Source organism: Coenobita brevimanus, chromosome 78 (assembly GCF_032717465.1).
Source record: "Coenobita brevimanus isolate Jiangsu-jjx chromosome 78, ASM3271746v2, whole genome shotgun sequence".
NCBI classification, from domain to species: domain Eukaryota; kingdom Metazoa; phylum Arthropoda; class Malacostraca; order Decapoda; family Coenobitidae; genus Coenobita; species Coenobita brevimanus.
This window is the reverse complement of record NC_137031.1, coordinates 20,536,531-20,548,224: the sequence shown is the minus strand read 5'-3', so window position 1 is coordinate 20,548,224 and position 11,694 is coordinate 20,536,531. Positions and strand designations below refer to the sequence as shown.

The 11,694-nt window shown below is 44.1% G+C and overlaps 1 protein-coding gene across 1 annotated transcript in view; it reads left to right on the top strand.

Moving 5' to 3' along the window:
* The window catches only part of LOC145408729 (G-protein coupled receptor moody-like), a 169,934-nt gene extending 159,082 nt beyond the window's left edge, over positions 1–10,852 (top strand). The window contains exons 2-4 of the mRNA XM_080279389.1: positions 7,846–8,084; positions 9,790–10,130; positions 10,179–10,852. Of these exons, the coding sequence (XP_080135515.1) occupies positions 7,846–8,084; positions 9,790–10,130; positions 10,179–10,852 (1,254 nt within the window). The remainder of the gene's footprint in view (positions 1–7,845; positions 8,085–9,789; positions 10,131–10,178) is intronic.
* Positions 10,853–11,694: the final 842 nt, after the last annotated feature.

Here is an 11,694-nt window from a genome sequence, read left to right as displayed (position 1 = left end):
AAGCAAAGGCAGGCTTTCTCACTGGAGGGTTTGCATTTTGACCTGTACCCTCGTTGGTTAAGGGAGCTTCCTAACACCTGTTCGGAAGCGATTTATTTTGCTTATTACACCATGGCGTCCTGCTCCGTGTTGCATTAATCCTCCTAACATAGCCATAGTCTGCATAAAGAACGTATAAAACTGTATTAGCCATGCCCGTCCGAAAATAAACCGCTAAGGAAAAGGTGATAGCTTCTTTAATCGCCGAGTGTACTAGCTCTAGGTCTGTATTCTTGTCGGGTAATGAAGCCCCCTAACATCTCTTCCTCAGCGATTTATTTTTGGTTATGGCTGGGTAATATCCTTTTGTACGTTATTTATGGAGCATGGCAATATTGGAAGGATTTATGTAACAAAAAGGAGACAGTAGGGCATAATTGGGTGTGTCAATTTTGGCAAAATCAATATCTTTAAACTTACTAGTCATCAAATGTTAGATTTTTGTCTGGATAACACAAATATATGTTTGATTTCTGTCTCATGTAATTAACCCACTTAAATTTTGTGTTGAAATTTTGCAAAAAAAAAAAAAAAAACGCGAAAATTTACACAAATTACGAAATACTGACGATGGCATTTGGGTGGGTTTATTGTCCAGGAAGGAGGATAAGCTGTATTTTAATACTATAAATGTTTATTGCTATTGAACCTAAACATTTTTCGTAAGGTCATTTTTATCTTTCTCAGTTTCACTGCAGACTGGCAAGTCAAGTGGTTGGTCAGTGGGGTGTGCCAGCTGACGTAGATGGAAATGGAAGTGCTTTGGTGGACATCTGTGCTTGTAAGGGGTTGGCAATAGCCAACACCTACTTTCGGCATAAGATGATCCACCGGTATACATGGAGAGTAATGAGGAGGATGGATGGTGAACTTGTTGAACGAAAGGCAATGATAGACTACGTGTGTGTGGATGAGCGAATGAGAAGACAAGTGTTGGATGCAAGAGTGTGGAGAGGGTGGGGGAATGGAGTCGTGGACCATCACTTAGTGATGGCCAAGGTAGAGCTGCAAAGAAAGTGGTTGAGGAGACTAAGGGGAAGAGAGGAGGAAGCAACTCCTGTGAGAAGAGTGGAGAAATTGCAAGATAGTGAAAAAATGACAGAGTATAAGAGCATAGTGGAAGAAAGACTGGGAAGGTATGAGCTAGAGCAGATAGAAGGGGTAGAAGACGTATGTAAGATATTCACGGAAGAGATAGGCGCAGCGTGTGAGGTGGTTTGTGGAGTGAGGAGGAGATGCAAGGGTGTGCAAGGGACAGCATAGTGGAATGATGAGGTGAAACGAGCTGTGGAACAAAAGAAGAAGGCATATAGTGAATGGTTAGCGAGTAGAGGTAGGGGAGAAGATGAGAGAGAGAAGAGAGAGGTATATGTGAGCAAGAGAAGGGAGGTTAAGAGACTGGTGAAGGAGAGTAAAAAGAAAGTGGATGAGGAGTTTGGGAGGAATCTGAGTGTGAAATGGAGGGAGAGTAAGAAATTGTTTTGGAAGGAGGTAAAGAAAGTAAGGCAGTGTGAAAGGGGAAATAGTAGGGGAGTGAAAGATAGGAATAATAGATTGTTGGTGGAGAAGAGAGAGAAACTGAGGAGATGGAAGGAGCACTTTGAGGATTTGTTGAATGTGGAGAGTGAGAGCTGTGCGAGTATAAGTGGTTGGGGCATGGCTGGGAGAAGAAGAGATGAGAGGAGGGAGGAAGAGATCAGTAGGGCGGAAGTAGTGGAAGCGATGAAGAATATTTAGTTGGGAAAGGCCCCAGGAATTAATGGAGTGTGTGGTGAAATCCTTTGGTACGGGGGTGAGATTGTTGTAGAGTGGATATGGAAGTTGTGTAGATTGGCTTAGGAAGAGGGAAGGGTTCCAGAGGACTGGAAATCAGGTATAATTGTTCCTTTATACAAAGGAAAAGGAGAGAGAGAAGTATGTGGTAACCATAGGGGTATTTGCCTACTTAGTGTGACTGCTAAAATATATGGTAGAATACTCATTGATAGGGTTAGGCATATGACAGAGGAGCTAGTTGGAGAAGAACAAGGTGGATTTAGGAAGGGAAAAGGGTGTGTAGATCAGATATTTGTTCTAAGATGTTTAGTGGAGAAGTATCTAGAGAAGGGAAGGGAAGTGTATGCTGCCTTCATGGATTTGGAGAAAGCTTATGACAGAATAGATAGGCAAGGTATGTGGAAGGTATTAAGAATATATGGAGTGGAGGGAAAATTGTTGAGTGCTGTGAAGAGTATGTACGAGGGAGCTAGGGTTACGGTGCGAGTGGATGGTGAGCTGAGTGAGTTCTTTGATCTCAATGTGGGACTGAAACAGGGTTGTGTGATGTCTCCATGGCTGTTTGATATATACATGGATGGGGTTGTAAAGGAGGTGCAGGGTAGGGCAGTGGATGTGGGGGTGGCTCTAATGAATGAGGGTGAGATTTGGAAGCTTCCGGTGTTGCTGTTTGCTGATGATACAGTACTGTTGAGTGAAGATGAATGGGAGTTGCAAGGTTTGGTGAATGAATTTGGGACAGTGTGTAGGAGGAGGAAGCTGAAAGTTAATATAAACAAAAGTAAAGTTATGGTGTTTGAGAGGAATGAAGTCACAGAGAGTGCAGTGATGTTGGATTGTGAGGATATGGAGAATGTGAGTGCATTCAAGTTCTTAGGTAGTGTGATCAGTAAGGATGGAACTTTGGGGGATGAAGTGCGTGAAAGGGTACAGCAGGGAAGGAAGGTTGTTGGTACACTGAAAGCAGTGATGAGAAATAGGGAGGTGAGTATGGAAGTTAAGAAGTCACTGCATGATAGTATTGTGATCCCTACCCTGACGTATGGAAGCGAGGCATGGACCTTGCAAGAGGGGAACAAGTCAAGAGTGAGAGCAGTGGAAATGGGTTACTTGAGAGGAGCATGTGGAGTGACGTGGAGGGACAGGTTGACAAATGAAGAAGTGAAGGAACGTTGTTGGGTGGATGTGGATGTGGTTGAGAAGATTAGGAGAAATACACTGAGGTGGTTTGGACATGTGGAGAGAATGGAGAAAGTAAGACTGGCTAAGAGGGTGTATGTAGGTGAGGTGGAGGGAGGGAAAGGGAGAGGTAGACCGAGGATGAGGTGGAAGGATGAAGTTGAGAGGTATATGAGGGAGGGGGGGTGAGTTGGGGAGAGGGTAGTCAAATGGTGGGTGACAGAGCGACTTGGAGGCGTTTTGTCTGCGGCCACCCTTTGCGGGATTAGGGCGTCGGGCTATAGATAGATAGATAGATAGATAGTCATAGCTGTTCAGTTTTCCACAAAAATATCTCAGTTAAAGACAAGACTACAAGCTTGGACTCATCTGCACCACCTGGAGGGGTCAGGGGGAGAGCTTCCTGTAGCAGAGTTACCAACTGTCAGAGATTTCAGTTATAGACTGTACCTTAGGGAGACTAGAGACCAAAATAGGAGGAATTACAACACTGGGCAACTTGTCACTGACCTTATGACAACCTTGCTTTCTGGTTGGAGCACAGCAGATCGCATAATCTGTGGGCCAGTCAAAAATGGCCATATCAGGATCAAAGCTAAGTTGAAAACCATGTTTGAACAGGCTAACAAGGTATCTACAGGCAAAGCTATGTTAGAAAAAAAAAAGACAGGTTTAGGAGAACCTTAATAGATTGATGGACATACTTACCTACAAATGTGATATCAACGTTTGTTAGGATGCTGGTTGCAACTCTGCCTGCACGAGTGGTGTACATAATTATACAGTAGATTGTCAGTGAAGAAACGAGAATAATATTCCAGTGACAGATATGGATCTCTGAACATAACCTCAAAAAAAAAAAAAAAAAAGAACCAGAAGAAGAAGAAGACTTTTGTCGACTTTTGTGTTGTGGTGTATATGTTAAACTGGTTCAAAATAAAGATCAACAGCAAATGGAAACAAGGACCAGGGCATCTCCTATTTCAGCCAGAACACTTAAGAAGCCAGAGTGAAGAAATGAGAAGGCTGACCATGTAAACACTGACAAATCAGCATGGTATAATCCCAGTGAGTCTATACTCCAAGCTATGCTGTGTATTGAAGATGACCTAGAAAGAAATGATACAGTAGAGAGGATACTGAAGATTGGAGGTGAAGGAGATGAGATGACCCAGTTTGGATATAACAGGGTATGAACCAGGAAAACATCATCAATCAGTTCTGAGGCGACTTCACCCTCGGACCTTATTGACTGGACTTCAGGAGTCTCACAACACCCCTCCCCCCCACTTTGCCTGCTGCCTGACAACATTACAGGTCAATGAATTTGTGAAGAAGCCCATGGCTGTTCCAGACTGGCCTTCACACACCCAGGCAGTGGAGAGATGTGTGATGATGACAACTGAAGCTGCTGCCCATGCTTATAGTCAGGACATAAGAGATTATCAGTGGTTAGGTGGTCAGCCGTGAACTCAGGTGCAAAAACAAAAGCAAGAAAGGCATGATATCTTTGGTTAATTTTGTAAAACTGTGTTGAATATATACAAAGAGGTAATTTCTTGATACTTTAAATAGAAAGGTTTAGTGTTATATCGTTATTGTGTATATCGCCAATTAAGTAATATTGACACATTTCAATACAAAACTGAAGTAGGTAAGGCTTGCTTAAACTACATTTTGTAGACTGATTTGAATTCCCAATACAAAAATGCAACATTTTATCACTACTAGTTCTGGGAAATTGAAATTATTCAAATTTTACTGTTACCCCCTTACGAAAGATCCACTGTTGATTACTCAGTCTCTTGACTCATATCATGCATCAGTCAACTGACCAACATGGGGAGACCCTTGATATTTCTAAAGCTTTTGACAGAGTGTGGCACAGTTCCTTGATATCCAAGCTCCCTTGCCATGGCCTATCATCTTTTGTTCCTCTGATTGCCTCATATCTCAGCAACAGAAAGATTAGAGTAAAAGTAGATGAAGTATATTACAGTTTCCACTCGATTAATACCAGCGTGCCACAAAGATCAGTCCTGGCTCCAGCTCTGTTCCTAATTCATGTTAATGATCTCTTACCTGTCACCCATTATCCCATTCATTCATATGCAGCTGACTCAATACTCCACAGTTCATTTTCATTCAAACACCCATTCACAGAGTTTAATTCACAGCTCAGTACAGCAATCTTCATAAATCAAAACTTATCTAAAATCACTGAATGGGGACAAAATAACACTCTCATTTAACGCTAGGAAAACCAAATATATACAATTTACTGATACAGATAATGCCTGATTCCTATAGGCTATTACCTTCAATACTTCTGATATTCCCATCGCTAAAAGTATTGAAATTCTTGATGTTTCACTTAACAATGCCCTCAGCTGGACCTCTCATGTTAGATCACTTGTTAAAACCTCCTCAGAGAAACTTGGATTATTGTACAGAGTCCGTAACTTCTTCACTGATGAGCAATTGGCTATAGTTTATAAGAGTTATGTACGTCCTTAACTGGAATATTGTTCACTCTTGTGGAATGGATGTGGAGAGGTTGCACTAAAACAACCACACAAAGTTCAGAACAAAGCTGTTGGAATTATTGATAACCCTGCTATTATAAATAAACTACCTCCCCTACAAGTAAGAAGGAACGGTGCCTCCTTTGCATTATTTCACAGATACTTTTACCGCAAATGCTCAGACGAAATTGCATCCATTGCGTCACCTATTCATGCCTTCTCCCATGCAACACGGGCATCTGGTGGCGCTCATGAATAGACCGTCATTCTGCCATATTGCAAAACTACTGCCTATCAAGAATCTTTTATTCTCCGAACTGCATCGCTTTGGAACTCGCTTCCCCAGAGTAGTTTCCCTCCAAACTTCAACCTGCGGTTGTTGAAGTCCAACTGTTACAGATTTTATATTTATGGAGAACACCTGTAATCTGGTGTATGTTTTATTTTTTAAGCATTTGTTTTTCCTCCCTTTGTTCTGTTATTGTAAAATAAATACACATCATCATCAACGTCATCATCATTATCTAATCCTGCGTTCCCCCATGAGGAGCGCAGGATCCCAGGGCTAAACAAGTTGATCTTGACTTTTAAAATGAGAGTGACCAGCCTCACTCATCCCTGAGTGGCAATACGTGAGCAATAAACCCCAACCACCCCTTGGATATAGAAACACACACTAGTATTATAAACAACATAAAGCGATTAGGAACAAATGTTATGGAGCTTCTTTAGTTGCTAAGAATACGAGTCTTCGTCTTCATTAGCCCCTTCACAACCACACACCCCTTCTAAAGCTTACAGTACTAGTAGCAGGTGAAGTTAGCGGGAATCAAAACAGCAAGAATTTAAAAAGCCAGTACATGATGGGAGTGTACTGGGTTACGTCGACACAGCTTGCATCACTAATGTTCAGGAGGTTATTGAGGTGTAAGGTACAGAATAAATCGCTAAGGATGAGGTGTTACGTGTCTCGTAAGTCATTCAGAACTTGATTTTCGTTTTCATTACTGTATATATCATGCTATTTTTGTTTGATGCCACGGCTTAAAGTTTGAGTGCGAAGGAGAAAAAAAGAAAAAAAAAAAAGAAATAAGAAGGAGAAGGAGGAGGAGCGGAAAAAGGAAGAGAAGGATAAGGAGGAGGAGGAGGAGGAGGAGGAGAAGGAGAAGAAGAAGGAAGAGGAGAGGAAAAGGAAGAGGAGCAGAAGAAGAAGAAGAAGAAGAACAACAACAACAACAACAACAAGACGAAGTAACCTCTTGAAAACATTGTTTGTTGCCTTACGCCCACGTTCCTGCCTGCCAGTGTTAAAGTCTGGACTGGCATTTAGGTTATTATGGCTTTGTGTCAGAGGGGAAGGGTTAGGGTGAGTGGGGATTACCGAGGAAGGGAGAGAGTGAGGCAGATTTAGGAAGGGAGTGCGAGTGAGGGAGAGTGGGTATAGTTCTTTCACCTGGACGTGTTCCAGATTTTCATCCTTTTGCAGCTTAATGCACGTAGCTCAGTGACAAACAGACAGTGCTATGGATCTACACCTTTTCCCTATTCGTGACTAGCATCATACTCCAGTGTTCATGTTTTGTTACAAGTCAGCATTGAGGGTGGAATGATGGCAGTTTTAGTCCAAGATGGAATAAATGGAGATCAGTCACTCGCCCTTCTATTAAACACTCCTAATACGCTATATGGCTCTAATGCTGCCTGTCTGTTCAGGTCCACAACGCAGCCACAGTCTTCATTAACAACTTGACCCTATCTGACCTAATGTTTGACTCATATTTCCTTCTCTCTCTCTCTCTCTCTCTCTCTCTCTCTCTCTCGCTTCCTTCAGAAACATTAAACTCCACGGAAATGCCCTGCCTCATTTACCGTGTAATATAAGATATGGACGTGTGTTACTGAACAACATTTTTTGGTAACCGGTGGCCGATGCACCCGTGTTTTTTTTTAACTCATTCTTTGAATTAACGCATTTTAGGCACACTGATTTAAAAATTGTTGCGCTGTAATGCACTGTTTTGACTATTTTGAGTTCACAAATAGACAAACAATGGGAATTTTAGTATATATATATATATATATATATATATATATATATATATATATATATATATATATATATATATATATATATATATATATATATATATATATATATATATATGGCACGACAGTTCCATGGTCGTGTTGTGTTCATCACCTTGCGCCTATCTGACCTAATGATTGACTCATATTTTTCTCCCACATTTTCTCTTACTCATACTGACTCTAACTCTCTATCTCTCTTTTCACCTCTAACTCATTCTCTCTCTTTCTCTCTTTACAGGTGCACAACGCCACTGCTGTGTTCATCGTCAACTTAACCCTGTCAGACCTGATGCTGGGAGTGTTCAACCTGCCCCTGGCCGCCTCGCTGTTCGTGCACCGCGCCTGGGTACACACGGGCTTCCTGTGCATGCTGTTCCCCTTCCTTCGCTACGGACTGGTGGCCGTGTCCGTCTTTACCGTCCTGGCCATCACCATCAACAGATACGTCATGATCGCACACCCCAAACTCTATCACAGGTGGGCAAAGGCAGTGGCTGGCACAGCACGCCTCCTAACACCTCATTCTTAGCGATTTATTTTGTATAATACTCCTTATCTTTCTTCTGCATACGCGTATGTGGCACAGGACACCCTATAGCACATCTTCCTCGCCGATTTATGTGGTGTATTGCACGTCAACATTCTCTTGCATTTATGTCATTTTGGTATCGACATAGTTTGCATTAATAACACATAAGATTAAACTGGGATGTGGTACACTGAATAAATCGCAAATGAACAGGCGTTTCGATGTCCCTAAAACTACTGAGAATACATACCTTCAAGCCGTCTTCTGTATTGCATCAGCGAGGGGGGGCATTAAATTTTGGGCCATATTTCTGTTCTGGGATATACTTCCTTGGCGATTTATTTTTACATTTATAACTTTTTATCCCGCTGGACGTTGCTGATACATGCCTCAGAAAAGTAAAGTGTTGTGTGCGTAAGTCGCTAAGAAGCAGGTTTTACGAGATTTCGAAAGCCACTTAAAATATAGCCATCAAAGTTGTATTGTGTGACACGTTAGTAAGGGTAATCCTGCTTCCCTCACAGGCAGGATGGCGGAGGGGTGAATGAATGGCAGGAAATAATTAAAAAGTGTTTATGTCAGCGTAACAGCATAGATTATTGCTGCCATATACAAAGGGAAAAGGTAGAAGCAATACACCAGTACACAAACTACGGGAACATGGAGATAGACAGATGGATAAAGGTAGATAGAGAGATAGATACTGTAAATAAATAGTTTATATTTAATCACCAGGATTACAGCAAGGAGCAATTTATTATGACCAGTCTCATGAAGCAGTCTCTCTCTCTCTCTCTCTCTCTCTCTCTCTCTCACAACGGGTACAGAGGCGGTGTCAGGTCAACATTTTCCACAAACTGTAACGCAACACTGACTTGAATGTGATATCAAGGGTCGGTGGAGAGAGAGAGAGAGAGAGAAAGAGAGAGAGAGAGAGAGAGAGAGAGAGAGAGAGAGAGAGATGTCTGTTATATGGTAATTCACACCATCACCATGCACTTGCCGCTGATACTGCTGCAAACCCGTGCTGTATGCTCACCAAAATTGGTATGATCTCCTCTGATGGAGCGGAGCCATTCTCAGGACTTTTATGTAAATCGTGGTTGCATGAATTTTGATCAGACTCAGTTATGAGATAGGAATAAATCTTCTCTTTTACTTGTCAAATCACCCTAAGCCTATTTACATGGGATCTTTAGCTGAGGTTTCCCCGTCAGGTTAGAACAAACGTCGCTGAAGAGTCACACTATCATGAACAAGAAATACTATACAAAAAATCCAAAATGGCAGAAGAAAAAGATGTTTTCCCAACGTGCCAAACCATCATTACCAACACCACTGCCACTGCTGACAACACCCTTACCGTTAGTGCTATGCCATTATTACCACCACTACTGACAACACCCTTACCGTCAGTGCTATGCCATTATTACCACCACTACTGACAAAACCCTTACCGTTAGTGCTATGCCATTAATACCACCACTACTGACAACACCCTTACCGTTAGTGCTATGCCATTATTACCACCACTACTGACAACACCCTTACCGTTAGTGCTATGCCATTATTACCACCACTACTGACAACACCCTTACCTTTAGTGCTATGCCATTATTACCACCACTACTGACAACACCCTTACCGTTTCAGGTTGTACACGGGGACGTTATTGGCACTGATGGTGGTATCGACGTGGGTTGGAGCCTTTGGAGCGCTGATGCCCACCGTCTTGAAGATATGGGGGACTTTTGGCTTGGACCCCACCATTGGCTCGTGCACCATCCTGCCGGATACTGCTGGACGCTCACCGAAAGAATTCCTCTTTGTGTTTGCGTTCGTGCTTCCATGCGTGGCCATCTGTGTCTGCTACGCCAGGATTTTCTGCATCGCGCACTGTGCCGACAAGAGAAGCCATTCCCTTGGACTGAGCATCATCACCGCCAATAGCAAACCAATTGGCTGCAGAAAGCCGGAGGAAGGGGAAAATCTGGGTATGGAAGACGAGGGGGATACGGACTTACAGGAGGAGGGTGAGGCAGGGGTGGACACACCAAGCGAGCCTCTGCAGGTAGAAACGCTGGTAAAACTCTCCTGCAGCTCAAACTCCGTCAAGGTGGAGATCCTGGAAGTCGGTGCCACCCCCACCCACCCAGTCAACAGTTACAGGGATGGCAGAGGTCGGTCACCTTCCCCAGGGGTGAGCGCAACTCTGCTCAGGCCTGAGGTCAATGGGCTGTCTGGCCATGCTTTGGGAGAGAGAACGGTGGTGGCCTCCCCCATCAGAATATATCCACCAAGTGCACCAGACTCACCTACCTTAGATGGGGCTGATGGGGCGGGGCGGCGGCAGTCAAACAAATCAGCAGAGGAAGCGTTTTCACAGTTGCGTGGGACATTTCGCAGGGCTCGGAAGGGATCACTGCTGACTCGGCAGACTGCATTAAGCCCAAAGGACCGGCGATTGCTGAAGATGATTCTGGTGATCTTCCTGTCTTTTGTGGCGTGTTACCTGCCCATCACGCTGGTGAAGACGTTCAGCAAGGATGACAACCCTGTGTTGAACATCCTGGGGTTACTATTAGTCTACCTTACCACCTGCATCAACCCCTTTATCTATGTGGTCATGTCCTCAGAGTACCGCCAGGCCTACCTTGGTCTCCTTGCCTGCTGCATTGGTCCTGTTGTCAATTTTTCCCCGACTAAGATTTCCTGATGGCGTCCCTAGGCCACCCCCTGTGCCACCCCAGCCCTCAGCAGCCCCAACACCACACCTGCTAAAGCCCTGCATCCCACGCCTGCACCAGCCTTGCATCCCACACATGCACCAGCCTTGCATCCCACACCTGCACCAGCCTTGCATCCCACACATGCACCAGCCTTGCATCCCACACTTGCACCAGCCTTGCATCCCACACCTGCACCAGCCTTGCATCTCGCACCTGCACCGGCCCTGCATCCCACACCTGCATCAGCCTTGCATCCCACACCTGCACCAGCCTTGCATCGCACACTTGCACCAGCCTTGCATCCCACACCTGCACCAGCCTTGCATCCCACACCTGCACCAGCCTTGCATCCCACACTTGCACCAGCCTTGCATCCCACACCTGCACCAGCCTTGCATCCCACACCCGCACCAGTCCTGCATCCCACACCTGCCCTTAGAACTTTCCATCTACATCTTCCCAAGACTCACCAGCTTCCTTCGCCTGGCACCTTCAGCTCCTGCAGGTGTGGCCAGTAGATGAGGCAGGTGTGTTTGCTGGCGGGTGGCACTGGGTCCAGATTCACAAACAAACTTACGATCCATCCCTGTAGCAACCTGGATTTGTCTGTGCATGAAGGACAAAGATAGGCGGCCAGAATCACGCCTTCTCTATCCTTTTTCCTGCAAAAACAGCTCCCAGTTACAACAGGGAATTAATTGTCAGTTTGTAAGTGAATCTGGCCCTGTTACTGCCAGGTCTCACTTGAGGCAATAGGGTGGTATTCCATAAGTGGCTTTGGAGATTAGTAATATCTCTTTCTTTGCGATTTATTTTGAACATTGCATTG